General features: G+C 52.4%; 1 protein-coding gene across 1 annotated transcript in view; it reads left to right on the top strand.

Moving 5' to 3' along the window:
- Positions 1-24370, top strand: part of COL23A1 (collagen type XXIII alpha 1 chain) — a 395557-nt gene that overhangs the window by 297254 nt on the left and 73933 nt on the right. The window contains exon 3 of the mRNA XM_058283157.2: positions 22695-22739. Coding sequence (XP_058139140.1) covers positions 22695-22739 — 45 coding nt within the window. The remainder of the gene's footprint in view (positions 1-22694; positions 22740-24370) is intronic.

Genomic DNA, 24370 nt, shown 5'->3' with positions numbered 1-24370 from the left:
GCCATCAATGACACATGAACAAATGAACATGGCCATGTTCCAATAAAACTTTATTTACAGAAACCAGTGGTGGGCAGGATTTGTCCCATGGGCCATAATGAGTGCTACCAATCCCTGAGCTCTTAGGGTGTCCTGCATTGCTTGTTGGGTTGCTCTTGGGCTTTCTCCACCAATGGCTTAAAACTTTGGCTGTCCCAGTTCTGTATTTGTCTACTTCTAAATACTAAATATTGTTGACTGTGTTTCTTTTCCTGTTCTCTTCATCCTTGAGCCCCAGTTTTCTGGACATAGTAGAAATAAATATATATATACCCAATCTCCCATCCCTAATCACCAGGCTTCTTTTTTTTTTTATTTTTTTATTTATTACTCTCCCATCCCCCCCCCCCCCCAGTTGTCTGTTCTCTGTGTCCATTTGCTGTGTGTTCTTCTTTGTCCGCTTCCATTGTTGTCACTGGCATGGGAATCTGTCTCTTTTTGTTGCATCATCTTGCTGTGTCAGTTCTCCGTATGTGTGGCACCATTCCTGGGCAGGCTGCGCTTTCTTTCGTGCTGAACGGCTCTCCTTATGAGGCACTCACCAGGCTTCTTTTGCTTTTCACTAGATCCCTTGAGTACCTCTATAAGAATCCAGAGCTAGCATTAATTAGGGTTCATTTAGGTTGTGTCTTCACCAAACAGTGCTTTGTTGCTTTTGGTTTTTTAAAAAATAAATTGGTTGAACATGCACCACATAAAATGAGAGAGTTCTATAAAAATTTGATGTTTTAGTTTGCCAGAGGCTGGCAATACAAAAATATCAGAAATGGGTTGGCTTTTATAAAGGGAATTTATTTGGTGTAAAAGCTTACATTTCCAAGGCAGCAAAAATATTGAAATCAGGGCATCATCAGAGATGCTTTCTCACCAAAGGTCAGCTGCTAGCAGGTCCTGGATTCCTCCACATGGTGAGGTCTGCAGGTCTCGCTCTACTTTCTCCTCCAGCTTAGCTGTGGGTGATCAGGCATCACTCCCTGGACCTCATTTCCTTGACCCTCTTGGGGCTTCTCTGTCTATGCAGCTGTAGGCAAACTTGGAATCCTCTCTCTCATGACAGGGTCAAAATGGAAGTGTTCCCTGTCTCTGTGTCTCTTCTTTCTCTGTGTGTGTTCTCAGCTTATATCAGACCCAGCAAGAAGACAGAGACCCAAGCTGGCTCATTCCTCACTGACAAAAGCCCCAAAGTGATCAAATCAAGTGATCTAATCAAAGATCCCATAACTGAATCTAATGCAATCAAAAGATCCCACACCCACAGCAATTAGTTCATGAACATAATCTTTTCTGGTATTCACAAAATTCAAAACCTCACACTTGAATATAAAGTGGCTCTTTCCTTTCTGAGCCATAGTTTTGGAGGGGAGTCTAACTTATGCAGCCATAAGTCTAACAACAGCTTCTCGGTGAGAAGGGTATCAATACATCCATTTTACAGATGGGAAAACTGAGGCCCAGAGTGGTTGACTTATGCTCACATGGATAATATGTGAGGATGCCAGGATTTGAACCTGGGTCTCTCCTTGCCATCCTGCTTCAGTGCTAAGGAGATGGCCATGGGGCTTTGGTTTTGTTCTTGTAGGCAGAAGAGTGACCTGGCCAGATTTTAGAAAGGGCCCTTGGATGGGGATCAGGCAAGAGGTTGAATACAAAGGGCAGAGCCTGGGGGAAGGGAGGTCTGTGAGGAGGCTGCGGCATTGGTCTTTGAGATTGTGCCAGGAAGTGAGTCTAAGAGGAGAGGCCATTGGGTAGGAATTCAGAACAAGTGGACAGGACTGTAATTCACTGGGTACACATGGGAGAGAGAGGCATAACACTGACCCAGACCCTCCCTGTGACAGAGGAGAAACCCAAGGCCAGAGGGTGCAGATGGGCTGCCTGACCCCACAGAAGGGCTGCCCTGATGTCCTTGGCCTCGGCAGGTCAGTCTTGGTCAGGCCACCTCCCTGGGATTCTTGACTGGACCCAGGGCCCAGCTGTCTGTGGGGTCCTGAACCCGGGGATCTGGCCAGAGCCTGGCATTGGGCATGGGTGGGCTCTCCTCTGTCTGCAATGTGCTCATTCTCATCCCTCATCCCAGGGCCAGGAGAGGGGAGGTGTGGAAACACAGCAGGTCTTGACTGGGGTCCTTTGAGCTCAGCTCCTCACAAATGCAAAGCAGCAGCTTGTATACCAGCCGTGTTCAGTTAGCTCTGGAATCTTTGGGGGTGCAGGAAGAACCCTGGCCCCAAACAATTGGGCCTGGACCTTGAGATCCTTCCAAGAGGGAAATAGATAGGTCCGGAGTGGCAGGTGATCCCTGCAGGCCACCGAGCTGAGAAAAGCCACAGCGGATGGACTGACCACCAGTGCTCAGACTTGGATGTGTGGACTCTGCCACTGCCTATCTATCCATCCACTGCCCCGAGCTGCGTTTCCCCCTCTGTGGAGTGGAGGTTATACTACAGACCCCACAGATTGTCACGAAGATGAAAGGAACAAATACACAGGAGGGGACGCGCCTCAGCCCATAGCACCGTCTCCCTGAGAGGCTGAGACAAGTAACCTGCCCCATCCAGAAGGTTGTTTCTGACAGAAAACGCCGCTCTCCAGTGCACAGCTGGAATTCCGGTTCTAAATTTTCAGTTCAGGCAGTATTTCCAGGTCTTGGCATTGAGTCCTCTCTGCCCAAAGTAACTCCCATTCTGGGAGACAGGGAAGGATGGGAAAGTTTTCCATCTCTGGATGGCTCTGTCTCTCCTTCTATTCCCTGAACCATTCCCTGGGATTGGTGCTGTTTCCCCCAGGTGCCCCACAGCACTTGTCCGTCTCTCTCTAATATCATTTCCTGCACTGACTGGCTGTTGGTATGTTATCTGCCAGCACCTTAGGAGCCACTCAAGGGCAAGAACTGGGATTTACTCATGTAAGTGTTTCCAGGGACTGGTAGAGCTCCAGGCTCAGAGCAGGTTGTTAGTGCATCTTGTTGGCTGTATTGACAGATGGAAGTCTGAATAGAGGATGGATGGATAAGTAGAGGATGGATGGAGAGATGGATACTCAAAAGGAATGAAGAAAGATTGAGAAACAACCTGTGGACAGATGACTGAAAAAATATGCAGATGGATACTTGATTGTATGGATGAATAAACTCATGCAATTCACCCATTCATTTCATTCATTCATTCACCCAAAAATATTTATTGAATAGCTTTTCTAGGATGGGATAAATGGGTGATGAATAATGATGAGGCAAGAGTGCAAAGTAGAAGGAAAAGAAAGAGAAGTTGGGAAGGAGGGAGAAACAGATTAATAAAGAAAGAAAGAGCAAACTAGAGAGATGCCTGAGTGTACAGATGAGCCGGTGTTCACACGTTCACGGTCTCTTCTAAGGGTTTATGAGCTGAAGGAGTTGTTCCCAAGGTCCCAATGAGCCAGGACTGGAATAAAGAATCCACAAGTACTTTCCTTACCTATGTTTTTTAAAATTATGTAAATAAACTTTGAATCCACTTCTAAGTCTGTTTGGAAAGAGCAGCGATAGCTTTCCCGAAAAGTAAATTTTAAAGACTTCATTCAGAGCTGTGCTTAGGGGACTTCAGAAATATGTGCATTCCCCTGAGCTGGTGCTAAAATGCATATAAGACAAGAAACATATGCCGGTATGACAATGTCAAGCCGGGCTTACTGCGAGCACATGTGCTTTCCTGTTGATGGAACAGTCGGCAAGTGTTCCAGGGAGAGGCCTTTCCTGTAATGAAGGTCAGTGAGAATATTCACCCATCTCGTAAATCCTTGGGGGAAAAAAGCAGGCCTGTCTCCCCTACACATGCAGCTAATTATCTGGGGGTGCAGGGCTGTCCCCAGGGAATGGTAAAGAGTGGTTTACTGGGGTTGGAGCCACCCCAAGTCATTTCCAACAGCCCAGGCTAAAAGACCACGGCAGCTTGCCCTTGGTTCATGAACTGGGATAGTCCCTGGTAACCTTCCACCTTGGTCCAGGTTGGCTGGATTCTGCCTGGGCCTGCGTAGGCAAGTCAGACATAGCCCATTCCGTGGAGCTCCTGGTCAAGCAGGGAGACCGATGGGCAGATAGCTGCATCCCAGCACACTAAGAACTCTAGCAACTAAGTCTCCCTGGACATAGAGTGGGCAGCCATACAGGCTTCCCAGAGGAGGGTATTTATCTTAGCTTGGTTTTGAAGGACGAGTAGGATTTCCTAGCAACAAATGGGAAAAGGGATATTGGAAACATAGGAAAAACAGCTCAGTAGGCATGGTATGTTATGAGCCAGGTGTTCTGCCAAAAGGTGGGCCAGGGGCGTGTGGAGAGCCAGTAGGGGGTGGGCAGAGCAGGCCTGAGAGGGAAGCCACGGTCACCTGTAAAGTGCTTTGACCAAGGAGCTCACTCAGTCTATATCCAAAGGACAGGGTCCTTTGATCATAGCTGTGATGGAGAAGGAGAACCCTGACTGTGGAATAAAGAATACAGGGAGGCTGAGGAGGAGGCTGTGGCCATCAACCCTTGGAGAGATGCAGATACCAGACCCAGTGGGGACAGAGGACGGCAGGCACTTAATGACGGTTTTAGTCTGCTGGGCTACCAAAATGCAATCTACTGTGGGGATTTATTAGTTTATAAGCTGATAGGTCTGAGGCCGTGAAAATATCCAAATCAAGGCACCATCAGGCAATGCTTTCTCCCCAAAGACCGGCTGCTGGTGATCCTGGGCCCCTCTGTCACATGGCTAGGCACATGGCGGCGTCTCTGGGTCTCTCCCTTCTCTCCCGGGTTTCACTACTTTCAGCTTCTTGGTTCCATGGCTTTTCCTTCTGCTTCTGTGTATTCAACCTGTTTATAAAAGACTCCAGTAAGAGGATTAAAACCTACCCTGGACCAAGCCTTACTGAAGTGACCTCACCAGAAGGTGCCACCCATAGTAGGCGTATACCCACAGGGATGGATTAACTCTCAGAATATAATTTTCTGGGTCCATCAAGCTTCAAACTGTCGCACTGATTGTGTGACTTTGTGGACATATAGTCAGTGGTGTATAATGGCAGCTTTGTCACCATTTGTGGACAGGAATTGGCGGTGGGATGGAGCCACCACCACCTTCCCAGCCTGGGATCCTGTGTAGATGGTGATGCTGATTACAAAGATTGGGAATTCTGACGGAGACATGGGGGAGGGGACGGAGTGCCAGGGTTTGGGTTTGGATTTAGGCCAGCTAGCCAGTTTCCACCTTGAATTGGTGAGGAGCTTCTGTCCCGTCTCATCTAATCCCCGAGCAGAACAGAAAGGGGGTTTCAAGCCTGAACCCCGATGCCACCCCACCATGGGTCCTTCACCACTCCACGGCTGTGTGACTTCAAGCAAGTGACCTGCCCTTTCTGTGTCAATGGGTCCTCTCTAAAATGAGATGGTAAAGGCAGGTCTTTCTTGGGGTTGTGAAAATTTCATGGTATTTGCATGACAGTGCTCAGAACAGCACCTGATAGTAATGCTCAGCATGTATGCAATGCAGTAGAAGTAACACTAATGGTAGTAACAGAAGTAGAGTAGTAACAGCAGCTGTAGTAGTAATAGCAGCAGAAGTAATAGTTGTTGTCAGCGGCATGGGAATCTGTGTTGCGTCATCTTGTTGTGGCAGCAGAAGTAATAGTAGTAACAATAGTATAGCAGTAGAAGTAACATTAATAACAGTAACCATAATAATAATAATAATGCTAGTAGTAACAGTAGCAGTAGCAGAAGTAGTGGTAGTAAGAGTACAGCAGTAGTAGTGGTAGTGGAAGTAACAGTAGTAGTAGTAGTAGCAGTAAAAGTAATAGTCGCAGAAGTGGCAGTAAGAGGAGGAGCAGTTACAGTAGTATAACAATTGCAGAAATAAAAGTAGTAGTAGCAGAAGTAGTAGTAAGAGTAGTAGTAGCTGTAGTTATAGAAGTAACAGTAGTAATAGTAGTAGTCGTAGAAGTAACAGTAGTATTCGTAACAGAAAAGGCGTGGTAGTAATAGCAGTAACAGTAGGCGTCATCGCATGGTGGGATAGTAACGGCAGCAGTGGTGTTAGGATTAGGAGCAGTGGTGGTAGCAGTAGTAAAAGTAATTGCTGGTGGTCTCTGAACCCAGAACCGGTGTTCTATGAACCCACGATTGGGCTTCAGCCTCCCACACCCTGGGCAAGCAGAAGGAAGGAGTGAAAAGTTCTTGAGGCTTGAAATAGGCTTTGTAAGGGGGAAAAAAAAGTATTTAAAGAGAAAAGAACAAGCATGACTGCTTCAAGCTTGCGAAAAATGCAAATCCTCAGGCGGCACCCCGCCCTGCCGAGTCTGCCCCCCAAGTGCCCACCCAGCACAGCCCAGAGGGACTCCAGCCCTCGGGCCCCCTCAGGGCCTCGGGACCCACCTAGCCTGGCACAGGACCCGGCAAGGGAGAAGAGCTGCTGGTGTCTGGGGCTGCCGGGGTCTCTGAGCAGCTGTTGGCATCCGAGTAGCTGGGAGATGGCCGCAGGCCGTCCTCATTTATTTCTCTTAAAGAAAAAAGGCAAGTGCTTTGGAACTGGACAGAGCAGGGTTTGGACTTCAGCTCTGCCACCCTTGAGCTGTGTGACTTTGCACAGGTCACTTGCCCTCTCTGAGCCTCTTCTACTTCATCTGCAAAACAGGGCTGATGAAATGTGCAAACACATAGAGCCCCCGGCATGGCGCACACGGCGAGCCCCTCCCTGGCTTCCTGCGGCATCCCAGCACCCTGCTCCCAGGAGAACAGTTCCCTGGCAATCTGGGAATGGCCTAAGCAGGGGGACTTCTCCCTGTCGCAGAAGCCTGCCCTCGCCCTGTGTGTGGGACCACCCTCGGCAGTGGGGCCCAGCTTCCCTGGCCACGCTCCTGCAGCCCCGGCCCGGCTAGCCTGCTCCCGCGGGGCCCGGGACCTCGGAAGGGGGAGTCAAGGGCTGCTCGTGTCTGGGGACACCCAGGGCCTCTGACCAGACCGTGGCTTCCGAGCAGATGGGAGGTGACCGGCGTCCCCCCCCTGCGGCTGGGGCAGGGGCCCAGAGCCAGGCCACTCCTGCACAGCTCCTCGGGGCAGCAGCAGGACGTCCACTGACGGGGGGCCCCCGGTGTCCCCGCGAGGCTGGGGCTCCCACACCCACACCCTCCAGCTGCCCCAGAGGCCCGTGGGTGCCTCCCCCCTCAGGCAGCACCGCACGCCCGCCGGCAGGGAGCTGGGCCCGCCTTGCCCGGCCTTGAGGAGGCCCTTCCAGACGAGGTGCCGGGGAGGGCGCCGCAAGGGGTGCCTGGCGGCAGGTGGGCCCGCCGCGGCCCGCCCTCCTCGCTCCTCGTGCCCCGTCGTGGGCAGGGTCCGCGGGCGCTGCCGGCCGCGTCCAGGACCCGGGCGTGGCTCACCGCTGAGTCCCCAGTGCCTGCAGGGCCTCCAGGGAGGGTCCCCGGAGGGACTGTGTGGGTGACGAACCTGGGATGAGGTGTCAAAGTTCGCGATCTGATTGTGGCCAGTCCCAGTCTATCTGTTCTTTTTTGCTTCTGTTGCTCGTACTGTCGGCGTCACGGGGAAGAATCCACTGCCTCTGCGAGGTTCGGCAGGTACTCCCGGGTTTGTCTCTAAGAGTCTCACACTTGCAGCTCTTAGACACTTTTCCCTTCCCCGTCGCAGGGGACAGGGGCGCGGCGCCCCGCGATCTGGAAAATCCACGTAAAATTTCTTGACAGTCCCTTCGTGCCAGGGAAAAAGTATGACTTTTTTTCTTTTCCTCGTGTGGGGCGTTTACGGTACCTTATTGTAACATTTGGGTTAAGGATAATACTGCACGTAGATTTTGTGCATTTCTGAGTACCTTTTTCTGTGTCGTCTGCTGGCCTTCACGCGTCATCCGTGACTTCCACAAAACTCCCAGAAAATGCCCATTTCCTTTCGCGTGCCGACCCGCGATGTCCCAAAATCACAGCGGGGCGGGTCACCTGTGGAAGGGGTGATGTGTGTGGGTCATTGAGCCACTTTGAGTTAACGCTGGCATATGGCGTGAGGGAGGGGCCGGCGGTCACGCTCTCGCCTGGGGACACCCAGGCTGCCAGCGCCTTCGTGGAAGAAGCGGAGGAGCTGAGAAGTCCCAGGGCGCGTCCCTGCCGCTCCACCCGCCCAACGGCCCATCCCTCCATTCCGCAGGTGGCGAGCTTGGCGAGGGGACGCGGCCCTCCCGGGGCCCGTGCTCGTGACAGCGGGGTTCCCCACACGTCTACGCAGGCCTGTCCTCTTTGGACGACGGGCGTTGAGGTGGCGGGGTCTGGAAGGAACCGAGGAGCATGGAGACTGTGCGTTGGTGGCCTCCCGCAGCTGGCGGGTGGGACGCGCGGCCCTGGAGACACGCAGAGGAAGGAAGGGGGCTGCCCGCTTCTCCCCGAAGGCGCCGGGAGCCACGTGGGGCTCCCGGGCAGGGCGAGCCTCTTCTCAGCGCTGTGGCACCTCGGGCCGGGCCGGGGTGGAGGAGAGCCAGGCGAGGAGGGCGTGAGGCCCCCGGGGTGCCGGCCTCCGGGGGAGCAGGCCCGGCGGGGTGGGGGAGGCTTTCCTCCAGGCGCCTCTGGGCTCCGGACAGCGCTCAGCCCCAGGCCTCGCGCCCCGGGCAGGCCGCAGGCCGGGCGGCCTGGGACCCGGGGCAGCCCCTTCCCCTCTCTGTGCCTCCACCCACGTGTCTGTATCGAGGGGCCCAGGAGCGGAGGGGCCCTGCCCCCCATGCTTGCTGTGAGAATGACACGGTGTGACGCAGGGGCGCACCTCCCGGGGGACCCCGAGCCCCTCCATACCGACGGCCTCCTCTTGGGTGTGGCCCCCTGAGTGTGGGCCGGGTCACTGACCCTGCCCAGGGTCTCTGCGCCTCGGTGCCCTCCCACCCACGGGCCAGAGTTCAGGGGCGCTCCCAGGGTGTGGCTAGCCCCAGCCAGGCCCCCTTCTGGGGGCGGGCATGAAGCGGGAGACGGGAGCGACACTCAGGAAGCTCACGCGCCAGGGAGGAGAAAGAAATGCAGAACAACACAGAGCATTAAGAGGAAAAAAGAGGGAGAGATTTTTTTTGTCTTTATTTATTTTTTTAATATTACATTAAAAAAATATGAGGTCCCCATATACCCCCCACCCCCTCACCCTACTCCTCCCCCCATAACAACACCCTCCTCCATCATCATGAGACGTTCATTGCACTTGGTGACTATATCTCAGAGCACCGCTGCACCCCATGGCCTGTGGTCCACACCGTAGCCCACACTCTCCCACATTCCACCCAGTGGGCCATGGCAGGACATACAGTGTCCAGTAACTGTCCCTGCAGCACCACCCAGGACAACTCCAAGTCCCAAAAACGCCCCCACTTCTCATCTCTTCCTCCCATTCCCCACACCCAGCAGCCACCATGGCCACTTTCGAAAGAGAGATTTTTTATGCCAGAAGAAAATCAAGCAGGAGAATGTAATCTTGAGTCCCTGAGGACAAGGCGCTTTAGACGGGGCAGTCAGGGAAGGCAGCTGAGCTAAGAGCAGGCAGGCCATGGGAAAACCTGCTGGAGGGCAGTTCCAGCAGCTCGTGCAAAGGCCCCGAGGCAGGAGGAACCTTGAAGGAAGGGGAGGGTCATGTCTGATTGTGGGGGAGCCGGTGGGAGACGGGGTCAGAGGGGCCGTGCCCAGAGCCTCCTGCCTCACCGGCTGCTGCTAGGTGACACACCATTTCATTTCACTGGGACTGTGCTGGTTTTAGCCCTGAAATCCCCAGAAAACGCCTCAATCCTGGACCAACCAGGATGGAGGGACACCTCGTACGCCTAAGTGTCCCACACTTCCTGCGACGTGGAAGCTAGAGCACCCTAGCTAGACCTGCTGCGGGCTGGTGCACCCTCCCCCGGAGCGCGGCTGTCCTCCTGTCCGGGGAGGTCTGGTTGACGTGGGGCGCGTGGTCCTTTCTGAGTGGCCAGCTCTTTCCAGAGTGGACCTTCCTAAATCCACGCCCACCACCAAAGACCTCCGGCAGCCAGGCCGCACCTGCCCTTTTCTAGAACCTTCTGAGTGAGCTGGTGGGTCAGGGCGGGGCTTTTTAGTGTGCAGGTTGTGAGGATCTCTCACGAAAATCAAAGCTCACATGAATGCCTTTCAAGTTAAAAAAAAAAAAAAAAGAAAGAAAGAAACTTTTCATTCTCTGAAAGCAATAAAGTTTGGAGAGCTCCTCGGGCCCATGTGTCAGTGATTACGGCTTTGGGGTGAATGGAGAGTTTAGGAATTTGGCATCTTTGGGGTGTGCTGGCTTCTATGGGCCTCTCTGGAGCCTGTTTTCCGACAGGAAACAGGATCCCAGGAGCTGACGGGCTCCGGGGAGAAGCTCGTTTTGCAGCGGCACAGATCTGGGTCTGAATGAGCCCCAAACCCGTAAATCATCCCCCCAAGCTGAGCCCCCGGCAAAACGGCACGCGGCCTTGGGCCACGGACGCACCTACCACCTGTGCGGGTCCCGAGGGTTCAGCGCTCAGCAGCAGGGCGCCCCCATTTCTTTGCACCCAGTGCCTTGGATGTTCAGGGGAGCTCCTTGCCCTCAGCCTCTGAGAGCCCCGGAATATCCTTCTCCCCTCCCTGGAGCCCCCTTCCCCTCCCCTTCCTCTTCACCCGATGCCCAGGTGGGCAGCCTGCTCAGGACCCCTCCAGCCTTCAGAGATGACCTCACGGGCTCAGTGGCCTCGCCGCCCTCCTGACGGGCCCTCCGCCCTTGGAGTTGACCGAGCCACGGGGTGGGGCTATGACCCGGTACCTCCCTCAGCACAACACGCCACTCAAAAGGACCTTTCCCTTAAAATCTCTACCGTGAGATACAAGGGCCGGGACCTGCAAAAAGCAGGGCGTCCACTCAAACTGCTTGTGGAGTTCAGCTGGAGAGGAGAGGTTAGCAAGAGACAGAGCGTGGCTGAGAAGGGGGAGCGGATACTGAGTGTGTGTAGGATGCTTAATAAGCTTATCCTCAGCATGTGGAAATGGGGGAGTCGACGGCAGCGCCTTCTAACGAGTGTAGCTACCCCGGCTGATTCATGAATGTGCCTGTGGCTGTGGAGGGGTGGTCTAGGCAGGTTCAAGTTAACTGAAGGGCAGCTAGAGGGTAATCGAGGGACTGTATAATACAGAGTGATTTGGGTGGTAGATGAGGACTGTGATGAATAATACAAGTACAAGAATGTTCCTCCACTGCAAGGCTTAAGAATACGGTGAATGGAACGGGTGTAGCTCAGTGAGCGTGGGCTTCCCATGTGTGAGGTCCTGGGTTCAATCCCCAGTGCCGCCTGAAAAAAAAGTATTAAAGAATGTGGTGCCACATGGGAAAATGTAACTAGCTTATAGACTCTAGTCAATAATATTGTAAATTTTTTTCGAGGTACTGGGGGCCAGGGATGGAACCCAGGACCTCGTACGTGGGGAGCCGTGCTCAGCCACTGAGCCACAGCAGCTCCCCTGTAATATTTTTGTAGCAGAAGCAAAGAAGGTACTATATCAATGCTAAAGGTCAAAAAAAAAAAAAGGATATGGGATTTCGTTTTATGAGCTGTGATTATGATCAAGCATTTTTTTGCCCCGTTTTCTTCCTTAACAAGGAGACCTTGGTCATGTCCTTTAACTAATAATCTGTGCTCATTTATTCATCTTTTGGAACACTAGAGAAACAATCAAGTTTGTTTTTTAGGATTAAATAAAATAATATGTGCCTGGACGGGGTTTTTCTAGATAATGCTTCTATAATTTGTTAAGCTGCCTTTTGTCTGCTATTTTATTTTTTTGAAGTATGAAATAACATTTTTTTTAAATTCTGTTTAAAAGGCCGAGGTTCTGCCTCCCTGGGCACCCCCAGCCATGTGCATTCACCCTGCCCCTCCAACCCACCCACCGTCCATCCACCCTCGTCCCCTTAGCCCACCTTCTGCCTCATTCCAGGCGCTCCTTGCTCTGCCCTGTAGATGAGACCGTCCACTTCTTAGCCCTGGTACCTAAATCTCCGTCCATTTCCCAGGAACTTACACCCCAGACCTGGGCCCAGCTCCTGGCTCCCCACGCACTCAGCAACCAAAACAGGTCCCCTCCTCTCTGGGCCTCAGTTTCCCTATCTGTCCCTGGGGGCCAGTAATATCCACACCCGAGCGTTCCTGGGAAAATGAGGAGAGATGACGAACGAGCCTAGCACGCGTCCCCGGCATCATCCCTTCACCCCCAGCACCCAAGAGCCCCCGCCACCGCCCTGCCAGGACCTCGGGGGGTGGCTCTCGGGTCCCCAGAGAAGGCGGTGTGGGTGAGTCCCAGCACAGCTGGCGTGCCACCAGGGAGAATAACAGTCTCTGGTCCCTCTCGCCGTTTTAAACACTTCATTAAAGCCACCCGGGCTTGCCAAGGGGGAGGAGTGGCTGTAAGCTGGAGGCATTTAGGAATGAGGGCGTGGGGGGGGGCACGCCAGAAATGGGTCCGAGCCATTCCAGCTCCCCCACCCCAGGGGCTGCCAGTCAGCGTGGGGCCTTATTTTAACCATTTTACATGTTTTTCTTTTAAATTGCCTTCTGGTAACAGTTATGTAACGTAAAATTTGCCATTTTAACCCTTTTTTCAAGTTGCAGCTCAGTGGCATTAATTGCATCCGCAGTGTTGTGCAACCCTCAACCACCAGGCACGGCCAGAACTTTCCATCACCCCACACGGGGCGTCCGCATCCTTTGTCAGCTCCCCAATCTTCCTACCAACCCTCCCCCCCCAGCTCCTGGCACCTCCAATCTACTTTCTATCTCTATGAATTTGCCTATTCTAGATATTTCACTGAGGTGGAATCACACCACTTTTGTCCTTTTGTGCCTGGCTTATTTTGCTCAGCCCAGTGTCTTTGAGATTCACCCATATTATAGCAGGTTTCAGAACCATGTGTGGCCTTTGAATTAGGTCTTTAATTTATGGGCCTCTGAGAACCATCTTTGAGCCACTTCCATTTTTCCATTTTGACTGGCTCCCAATATATTTAAAAAAAAAAAAAAAAAGCCAAGACATGGTTGCAAAAATCATGGACTATTTTTAACTGCTTTCCTTTCACAAGTATCTTCCTTTGTGGGAGGTAGTGTTTGGAAATGGCAGCTTGGGAGCTAGAACCCCCTGATTGTATCTTCCCTCTACTAGCTGTATGACCTCAGAGAGATCATCTCAGTGTGCCTCAGTTTCCTCATCTATAAACTGGAGGTAATAGTAACCTTCCATATTTTTACTACATACATATGTTTTAGGAGGTTCTGGGGACCGAACCCAGGACCTCATACACGGGAAGCAGGCGCTCAACCACTGAGCTACATCCACTCCCCGCTCATTTTTTTTTTTAATTTACACTTTTTTTTTCAGAATTTTGTTTTGTTTTTTCTGTTTTTGGTGGAGATGGAGCCCTTGCCTTCCTCATAGGTCTGATGTGACAAAAAATTGAGTTCATACTAAATCCGTGCCTCACGTAAACACTCTGCCAATGGCCCCATGAACTCGTCTGTGTCACTGAGTCACGACCGTGGCGGCGCGGCATCATGCACGCGTGTGGAGGGAGTCTGTGTCGACGCTTAGGCTCCTCGCGAGCCTGAGGCTGGGAGCCCCAGCGACGGCCCCGCCCGAGACGGGCCCTGTTCACGCGTCGTTCCCCGAATCACGCGACGCCCGCGCGGGCTGCCCGGGCCTTGGCGTCACGGCTTCTGGTGGCCTGGACCCCAACCCTGGCGTGGCAGTTTGCGGCGACTGATGACTCCCCAAACGAGAAGGGTGCTGTCTGTAAACGAATCTCTTCCTCCGCGCTGATACCCTGTGGTTGCCTTGAACTCAGCGAGGGCCTCGGGTTCAGCTGACTTGATAAAATCAGTTAGGGGGTCGGAAGGGCCCGCGCCCCCTTGGGGACCGATATAATGGACGCTTACTCGGGGAGACACATGGGAAGAGAGGGGCCTCTGTGGTTTTGGATCCTGGGGCCGTGGGGAAAGATGACCATTCGCCTGATGGCTTGGAGCTGAGGGAGAGGAAGCCCTGAGAGGAGCCCTGGGCCCGCCTGGGCTGAGAGGGGAACACGCTGGGCCCATGTTGCCTGAGAGCAGGAAGGCCAGGAAGGGGAGGCCGGCGGGCGCGGCAGCCGTCTTGCTGGCTTTGAGAAGGCAGCGTTGCGTTGGACTCTTGAGGGCCTCGTTTGTGACTGTAAGCTTGCACCTCAAGTACATACCCCTTATGAAAGCCAGCAGATTCCTGGGACTCTGCGTTGGCGTCCCTCTGGCTGACTAATCCCCCTGGTTGCAAGCCGGCCCTCGCCTGCAAACCCAGCAGCCTGTGGGATCGCTTCTCCAAACCGCCTCGGGACCTGCCAACAAGCCGGGAGGCTCGGCCCCCTGCTGCTGCCCGCGGAGCGCGGGACGACCCCGCCTGGACAGTAAGCACTCTGGAATGAACTGGAAATACCGAGCCAGGTGGCTGTGGCTTCAGAGGCCGAGGCCAGCACGGCCCCCGGTGCTGGCTGAGCACGGGCAGCGGTGCCCCCAGGTCGGCCCCTCCGGGACGCCGAGGCCCCGAGGTCCAGCCTGGAGGCGGTCCCCCCCCGCGGCGCCCCGCCGTGCCCGCCTCGAGCGCCTCCGCCTCTCCGAGGCACCAGGACTTTGCGGGGCCAGCCTGGAGGTGAGTGGAGAGGCCCGCCCCCGTCGGGGCAGGGGGCTTTCCACGCCAAGGTTGCCCTGAAACTCATGAAATGAAGTGGTCTGGGGAGATGCTTTATTTCTCTGACCTGGGCAGCTCCAATCCAGGCATCTCCCCCTGCCTGTTCCTGCTCACGGCTCCCCCCACTCCCCCCCTACCCCCGATGGCCCCGGTGCCCAGTGCAACCTCAGGAAGCTCTAGGCTCCCTTCCCAGCAGGCAGACTGGAGACCAGCTCAGGGTCCTCCTGGGCCTCTCTGTGGCCCGGCCGTGGCCACGCTTGCTTCCTGCACTGGGAAAGAAAGAGGAAGGAGAAAAGCACTCCCTCTCTGAGCAGCTCGTATACCAACAATCCAGGCAGTTCTGCGTCTCTTCTAAGCCCTGGAATTGCTGCACTTGACAATCTTTCTGAGTGAGCCCCATCTGTATTAGGCAGCTAAAGGGGTGCTGATGCAACATACCAGGAATCTGTTGGCTTTTATAAAGGGTATTTATTTGGGGTAGAAGCTTACAGTCATAAGGCCGTAGAGAGTAACTTACTTCCCTCACCTAGGTCTGTTGCCACGTGTTGGAGCAAGACGGCTGCCGACATTTGCAAGGGTCCAGCCTCCCTCTTCCTCTGAAGGCTCCGTGGTCCCAGCTCCTTCCAGTATCAGCTGTAGGCTGGGCTAAGTCTCATCTCTGTCCCGGAGCTCATTTCTCTCTGGGCTCAGCTGCTCTGCTCTCTCCACAAGGCCAGCTGTGAACCATCAGGCAAATGGCTTGTCTCTCTTCCCAGGGCCTCGTCGTGTCTACGATGTTGTCTCTGTTCCTCTGTGTTCTCCTGTGTGTTCCCTTCCCAGGGTTCCAGCATCCAAACTCTCAACCCTGTCCATGGCCATGTCTTCTCTCTGTGAAAAGGGATCAGGGACTCAACGCCCTACTGACGTGGCCCAATCAAAGCCTTAATCGTTATTTAATCAAGAAGAGTGAAATCTCTGAATCCAATACACTCTATTATGCCCAGAGGAAAAGACCAGTTTGCAAACATAATCCAATATCTATTTTTGGAATTAATAAACAATATCAAACAGCTAACCAGGTAGGGAGGAAGAGGAAAATGAGGCTTCTTACCCGTCCATTCCCTCCCTCCCTCCTTCCTTCAACACATGTACCTAGTCCTGCCCCGCATTGAGAGCTGGGGACAGAGTGGCATTACCTGCCCCTCTACACATGCCAGTGAGTAGCTTCTTTTAGGAGGAGAGATCAAGGATGGCAGAGAGGGTGAGTGGGAGAGGGAGAGCTTGGATATGGGGGAGCATTTGCCTGGTCCTGAGGGATCTCGGTTGGGCATGCTGGATGGGCAGGGGGAGGAGGAGGAGACAGAAAAAGTGGCTTCTGACAGAGATGAGGAGGGGACACCACACGGGGCACATGAGGAGTTGGGAAAGTTGAGTTTGGAAGTGTTGCCTCCAGTGGAGCCGTCCTAGAAAATGGTGAATATTGAGAATGAATCTCAGAATAAAAGGGGTGGGCTTGTTGCCCGGAAGCTTCCGGTACGTGCTGGAAAGTGCTCACAAAGAGCCTCATTCACCGTGGCCCACTGGGTGGACTGGGGGAGAGTGTGGACAATGTAGACCACTGTCCATGTGGTGCAGCGTTGCTCCAGAATGTATTCACCAGGTGCAGTGGATGTGCCACTATGATGGGAGAGGGTGTTGATGTGGGAGGGGTGGGGTGGGTGGGGTGGGGGAGTATATGGGGACCTCATATTTTTTTAATGTAACATTTAAAAGAAAATGAAGGGGGAGAAAAGTAAACAAAAACAAAACAAAGAGCCTCATTCTCTTTCTCTCCTGAGGCCCTGCCCAGTAGGGTCACGTCCAGCCTGCCCGGCCTGCCGCTCCATGGTTGACAGCACCTTTGTAGTTTTACCACAGGACTACGAATGCAAAGTACCAGAAATGGGTTACCTTTTATAATGGGAATTTTATTAGGGGACAATTTTATACTTCCAAGGCCATGAAATGTCCAAATCAAGATCCCAAAAGAGATGCTCTCTCACCAGCGTCAGTGACAGCGATCGATGCTGGATTCCTACAAGATGGCCGCCTATCTCTGCTGAGGTCCCTGCCTTCCCCTCAAGGCTCACCGTTGCCGTGGAGCTGGGCTGTGGGCTATCAGGCACGTGGCTCCTCTCTCCAGCCTCGAGCTGCTCCGTGGGCCCAGCCTCTTGGGGGCTTTGTGCTTACACTTTGGCTGCCGGCCATCCTCGAGTCCTCTCTCACATGGCAGTGTCCAAAATGGCGGCTTCCTTTTTCTGTGTGTGTGTCTCAGTTTACACAGGACCCAGCAAGAGGGAGAGACCCAGCCTGAGTCATGCCTCCCTGACATGGTCGAATCAAAGGCCATCTAATCGAGTGATCTAGTCAAGGTCCCTTAACCAAATCTAAAGCAGTCAACGAGTCTCTCACCCACAGGAACGGATTAGTTCAAAACATAATCTTTCGGTTTTTTATTCACCAAATTCAAACTGTCCCAACACCCTAAGCCCCCACCCAGCTCCCAGTCCTCCTGGCCAGTCCCTGGGGCCTGACCCCAAGGCCCAAAGAGGCGGGCACCGGCTCTTCCTGGGCAGCCGCCTCCCCTCCAGCTGGCCTTTCGGCCTAACCGTGCTACCCGATAGAACCACCCAGACGAGTCCATGCATTCGGCTACCTCAATGAAGGCAAACGGCGGCATCTGGCTTGTGTTACCCGGATGGGGAATTTTACAGTTACACCCGGTGATTTAGCTCTCGGGCGGCTTCCCGCACGTCAGCTGACACGCAGGCCAGGCGCGGCCTCCCTCGGCCTAGCATGGGCCTTCTGGCACCCAGCTCGAGCCTGGAAGCCGGGAACCAGCTCGCTGGGCCTCGTGGGCGAATGCAGCTCTTGTCCCACACCTTTCTCTCCTTGCAGACAGAGGAGCCCAGACACCCAAGGGTCCTGGCCACCAACCCCCAAACAAGGCCAGCCCCTCAGCCCTCCACAGAGGGACCCGGAGAGGACCTCGGGGCGTATGTTTTGGCCATGACGGAGCTGAGGTGCTGGTGAGAGACACCCGCCCCCCACATGGAGCTCTGGGGAGGCAGTGCTAGGTGCCCTAGGCCCCAGCTGGGATCATGAACTTGGCTGGAAAGTCCACCCAGGTGTGAGGGGCTCCTGACTGCTATGGGGGCTGCCTCGCCAAGTCTGCCCGGTTCCTGGACAATCCTGGCACAATACCCAAACTCAAGGGCTGTGTCTGAGACCAGGGAAAATTCAAGGGCTACCTAACTGGCATGAATTTCTGCCTTCAAAACTCAGCAGTACAAGAAATAGCATGGTTTTTGTGGTTGTTTTGATTTGGGGTTTTTTTTGAGGTACCAGGAGCCAGAGATTGAAGCCGGGACCTCATATGCGGGTAGCCGGTGCTCAACCACCGAGCCACATCGGCTTCCCTGGGTTGGCTTTTCCGTTCGTTTTGCTCATTGTTTGTTTTTGTTTTTGTTGGAGGCACCAGAAACCGAACCCAGGACCCTCCCATACGGGAGGCAGGAGCTCAACTGCTTGAGCCACATCCGCTCCCCTGAAATAGCATGTTTTTAATGTTAAAACTTTGTCTAACCATCCTGGCCTCGTGTCTCCATCCCACCCGGCTAGCAAGCAATTTATTCTCACCCCATCCCCTCCCAACGGCCTTGGAAAGATTTCAGGGTTGAGTACAGCACTGAGAGGGGCCCTTCTAGGATCGACAGGCCCCTGCTCTCCCCATAAGGACAAATCTCTCCTTCCCCTGCTTCTCAGAGGCCCACCCTCTTCCCCATCCAGGGTGCTTGGTGCGATGACGTCACTGGGCTCCTCCTTGACCAAAAATTGGGGCACACCTCTGACCCCCGGCCCTGCTTCTGTTTTTCTGCTCTGCCCCAATCCCTGAGTCAGGGGAGCTCAAGTGGACCTGGCCACCTGCTGAAAATGGAGAGAAGGTAACAGAGAAAGACACACACTGTTTAAGTCTGCAAGGCTGCCGAAAGCGAGACACCAGAAAGGGGTTGGCTTTTCCAACGGGGCTTTATTGGCTTACGAGCTGACAGTTCAAGGCTGAGAAAATGTCCACATCGAGGCAGCATCAAGGCGATGCTTTCTTCCCACAGGCTGCCGGCCGTCCTGAGCACCTGTCACCTGGCAAGGCTCCGTGGTATCTAGTAACCTCATCAAAAGGTCTTGCCCACAATGGGTTTGCACCCGCAGAAATGGATTAATTTACAATATAAACACACCTAGTGGCAGTGCTCCAATACCTGTTCATCAATTGTAACAAATGTACCGCACTAATGAAGTTGTTAATGTCGGAAAGGGTGGGAGGGGGAGGGAGCGGGGCACATGGGGAGCCCCTACATTTTTTATATAACATTTATGTAATCTAAATATCTTTTTAAAAGAAGAAATGGATGAACTCTTAGAACATAATTTTCTGGGATCCATCCAGCTTCAAACTGTCACATGCACACAAACACACACATGCACAAATTTTCCAGTTCACTAATCTGTCTCAGACCTGGTTTGCAGCCAGGCTCCCCTCTCACCTCAGTGGTGGTTCTGGGGATTCTTGAGGGGTTTTGAAGTTGACTGTTGCAGGAAAGGGCCTTGTCTTGTAATCCATCCACTTGTCCATCTCTCACCTCCAGGCCCAGCACACAGCGTGGCATGCAGTGGGTGAGCAAGATGGAGAGAGGGAGAAAACGAGATTTAAAACAAAAAACAAAAAACCACCACAGTGTATAATGCAAAATGTTAAAAATGGGGGCAGGTCCATGGGAACACTGTATATTCTGTTTCTGTAAACCTACAACTGCTCTAATAAAAAAATTTTTTTTTAAAGAAAAGTTCATTGGTGAACCTAGACAAAAAACAAAAAACATATATAGCTGTCCATTGTACTTTCCTAAAGGTTGGAAAATTAAAAAAAAAAAAAGGGCAAATGGTTTTTGAAAGAGGTCATTTAAAATTGCAGTTCAGGGAAATGGGTTTGGCCCAATGGATAGCGTGTCCGCCTACCACATGGAAGGTCCGCGGTTCAAACGGGCCTCCTTGACCCGTGTGGAGCTGGCCCATGTGCAGTGCTGATGCGCGCAAGGAGTGCCCTGCCACACAGGGGTGTCCCCCACGTAGGGGAGCCCCACGCGCAAGGAGTGCACCCCATAAGGAGAGCCGCCCAGCGCGAAAGAAAGTGCAGCCTGCCCAGGAATGGTGCCGCACACAGGGAGAGCTGACACAACAAGATGACGCAACAAAAAGAGACACAGATTCCCGGTGCCGCTGATGAGGATAGAAGCGGTCACAGAAGAACACACAGTGAATGGACACAGAGAACAGACAACTGGGGTAGGGAGGAGAGAAATAAATAAAAAATAAATCTTTAAAAAATAATAAAATTGCAGTTCACGGGAGACAGCTTTATCCCTTCAGACCTTTTCCTCTGGTGTCTGAGAAGCAGGATATCAAGGGGAGTTAGACTAAGAGGGAGCTAGAAGAGAGGAGTGAAAATGGAGGCAGAGAAGAAGGCAAAGGGACACCAGCCTTGTTCCCAGGGAGCCCAAGAAGTAACGGGGATGAAGGACGGTTCACGGGCACCTTTCATCTGTGGTCACAGCGCGAGGCCAGCGCTCCTGAGCCTCCCACTCCGGAAGGGCCAGCTGCTGTTTCTGGTACCCTGAGCTCCTCCCTTTTTAAGCGTCACAGTCATTCGAGTGCAGGATCTGGAATGGGGTGTCAAGGTAGAAGGCAGAGGTGGGATGGCCTGCACCCCAAATTCAGACAGGCTAAAACCGTGGGTGGAGGACGAGGTACAGAAAAGACTTGGCTGCATGCACATTATCCACAACAAATCACAAAGAATTAGTAAGCAGCTGCCCAGAACTGCAGGGAAGGGAGGCACCAAAGGTTCTGGTGAGTGAAGGGAGGGCAGCAAAGGGAAAGAACAGTGCCTGTTATCACCAAATTTATAAGCTGAGTACAAAATGCCGAGAGCGGATGGCGTGGGTTTGGTCCCCAGTGCTTTTGTAGCAGTTTGACGTGGTTATGAATTCCAAAAATAGATATTGGATTATGTTTGTAATCTGGTCTGTACCTGGGCATGACTGAGTTATGATTAGGGCTTTGATTGGGCCATATCATTCGGGCATTGAATGCCCGCCCCTTGGTGGGTGGGGACTCACAGATAAAAGGCATGGCAAACACTGGCCCACAAGAGCCGCTTCAGCAAAGGTGGAGCAACAAAAAGGAAGACCCACAAAAACACAGAAGAGCGCGCAGCAAATGGACACAGGGCAGACAGCAAGCAAGCCGCAAGGTGGGAGGGGAAATTAAATAAATAAATACAGACACAGAAGAACATACAGCAAATGGACACAGAGAGCAGACAGCATGCAAAAAGCCGCAAGGGGGACTGTTAAAAAAGACATGGCAAAGGACAGAGTTGAGGGTTTTTGTTGTTGGAGTTTTGATGTTGGAGTTTGATGCTAAAGCCTTAAGCTGGAGCCCCAGGAAGTAAGCTCACAGAGGAAACAGAAACAAGCCCCAGGAAGGGAGGAACCCTGAGCCCAGCAAGAAATAAGCCCCAGGAAGAAAAGAACCCTGAACCCAGAGAGAAGGAAGACACTGAAAGAGGGGAACCCAGGAAGCCTGAACCCTCGTAGATGACGGCAGCCGTCTTGCTCCAAATAGACTTTGGTGAGGGAAGGAACTTATGCTTATGGCCTGGTATCTGTAAGCTCCTACCCCAAATAAATACCCTTTATAAAAACCAACCAATTTCTGGTATTTTGCATCAGCACCCCTTTGGCTGACTAACACAGCTTCCTAAAAAAAAAAAAAAAGCAGCAAACAGAAAAACCAACTCAGGAGAGCTGATGTGGCTTAGTGGTTGAGCACCAGCTTCCTACCTACGAGGTCCCAATTTCGATCTATAGACCTGGCACCATGAAAAAACTTCTGTGGTCAACTAAGGATACATAACAGCCTAAAGAATAATTTTTTAAAAATATATGAAATGCCATGATAGTGTCTTTATTTGGTGTTGTCGTTGTCGTTTTGTTTTAGTGAATTTCGATTTCCTGAGTTTATTACATGAAAAGCATTTGGCAGGGTTTTGCTAAGATCACTCCCACCCTTGGTCCCTCTCGCCTTATTTTCTCCTAACTCTGAAGTTTCTCAGCTGCCAACTCCTCTGCCTCAAGTTTCCAGATAGTAAAACCTTTGGATTGGGAGAAACAAAATACTACATGTTAGAATGTGAATAAACCTTGAAAGCATGATGCTAAGTTGAAGAAGGGAGTCATAAAAAGCCACTTAGCATATGATTCCATTTATCGGAAACATCCAGAATAGGTGATTCCAGAGGGACAGAAAGTAGATCAGTGCTTGCCAGGGGCCGGAGGAAAGGAAAAATGGGGAACGACTATTAACGGGGTTTCTTTTGGGGGTGATGGAATGTTCCAGAATTACATAATGGTCATGGTTGCAGAGCCTTATAAACCTACTAAACACCAGTGAATCGTACATGTTCAAAACGTACTCTTATGGTATGTGAATTCTCTCTCAATTAAAAAAAATTATTGAGGGGAAAAAATACTTGATTGGACAAGGGCTTCCTTGAGAATGGGGAGTGAGGGTAGCTCTGAATGAATGAAAGAGCTGATAATTGAATGACTGAATGAATGAGCAGTGAGGGTGGGGATGCACCAGCAGGGGGCGGCCTGGGCAGCAGGGGTGCAGAAACAGGGCTTCCGCCCTTCCCTGCAGCAGCCAGCAGCCCCACCCAGGGCAGGGTGATGAGGTGGCGGCTCCCTGGATGTGGTGTAGGTGGGATGGTCAGGCAAGCACTGCGAGTCCAGGGCAGACCGGCTACCTCAGCCCACTGGCTTCCCTTCTCAACGAATCCGTCCTCTTTGTTTTTCATCTAGGTCCCCCTGGACGGCGAGGCAAGGCTGGAAGAAGAGGCGATCCTGGTAAGTGCAGGTTTTCTTAGTTCCTGAGCCTAGGTCCTGAAGTCCACCGCTGACCTGGGAGCCTGGCCTCGTGACCCTCACTCCTGGGTCAAGGCTTCCTCTCCCTGCCACCTTCAGCCGTTGTTCCCAGAGGCCCCAGCGCCCAGCACTGCCCTTTCATAGTTCCTTGACATCCATCATTCAAGTGATTGTCCTTCCTCTCTGTATCCTCAACCAACTCCCTACGTCTCATCATCAGCCTTAGAAACTTCCACCCCTAGTCTTCCACTCTGAAACAGCCTCTTCTCTGATGATCCCACCAACCTATGCTCTCTCATCACGACAGGACGGTTCTTCTGTGAATCTCTCCCTTCCCTCCCCACATAGGGCCTGTTTTCCTTCCTAGCGAGTAGAGCCCTCCATACCATCTCCAGACTCACCCATCCCCACCACCCCTTCCCTTCTGCCGCTTCTGAGTGACAAGGAGGTGCCTTCACTCCTGCCCAGGAGGCTGCTCTCTCGGCCACCCTTCCTTCAAGTGTAGCTCAAGTATCTCCCCCCAAAAAGCCTTCTAGAAGATCTCCATCAAGGAGCGATCACCAATGTGTCTATGTGGATTCATACCCCACTCCTAATACCAAATTCTGTATTAGTCAGCTAAAGGGGTGCTGATGCAAAATACCAGAATACAGTTGGTTTTTACAAAGGGTATTTATTTGGGGTAGAAGCTTACAGTCACAAGGCCTTAAAGAGTAAGTTACTTCCCTCACCAAAGTCTGTTGCCATGTGTTGGAGCAACATGGCTGCCGGTCTCTGTGAGGGTTCAGCCTTCTTCTTCAGAGCCCGTGGTCCCATCTTCTTCTAGACTCAGCTGTAGGCTAGAAAAAGGCTCATCTCTCTCCCCAGGGCTCATGTCTTCCCAGGCTCAACAGCTCTGCTCTCTCCACAAGGCAGATGTAGGCTATCAGGCTCTCTCTCTTCCTGGTTCCTCTGCCATGTCTATGGGACCATCTCTATTCCTCTGTGTTCTTCTCCTGTGTATTTACTTCCTGGGTTTCTAGCATCAAAACTCTAAATCTCTAACTCCTGGTGCAGAGCTTGGGACAGAGCCCTCAAGAATGTTTGTAGAAGAAATGCATGAAACAGTGAACGAATAAATGAACAAATGAACATAGAGGGCCTGCTGAGTCCCTGGGCAACTTCACAAGAAGGGAGTGATAGTGATGCCATATGGGCTCACGACCAAGAGGACCCCAGGCCAACTGGACCCAAAGGAAGACAGGCAAGTTCTCTCTGAGTCTCCAAACCTTCTCCTTGGAACCAGGCATGGGTTTCTTTGTTCATCTGTAGGTTTGCAATATCTAGTTCCTTATATAAGAGGCCCCCCAAACAAACTCCTTAGAGTTCGTTGGTAGGAAATGTTCCACTTCAAGTTTCTCTCTTTGCTCTGACTTCCAGAATCAGACAGCTGTCTTGTATTCAACTCCCAGAGCGTCCTTTAGTCTGGATTTTGCATGTAATCACTCCTCTGCACCCACCAAATACACACTTCATCACTTAGTGTTTGCTTTCTGCCCTTGTAAAAGGTTTTATTGCCTTTTATTGGAAGCTCCTGATGTACTTTTTGGAAAGAGAGAAGGAATACATGGTGA

Source organism: Dasypus novemcinctus, chromosome 2 (assembly GCF_030445035.2).
Source record: "Dasypus novemcinctus isolate mDasNov1 chromosome 2, mDasNov1.1.hap2, whole genome shotgun sequence".
Lineage (NCBI taxonomy): Eukaryota > Metazoa > Chordata > Mammalia > Cingulata > Dasypodidae > Dasypus > Dasypus novemcinctus.
Note: the sequence above shows the minus strand (reverse complement) of the source record. Positions and strands in the feature narration are given on the sequence as shown.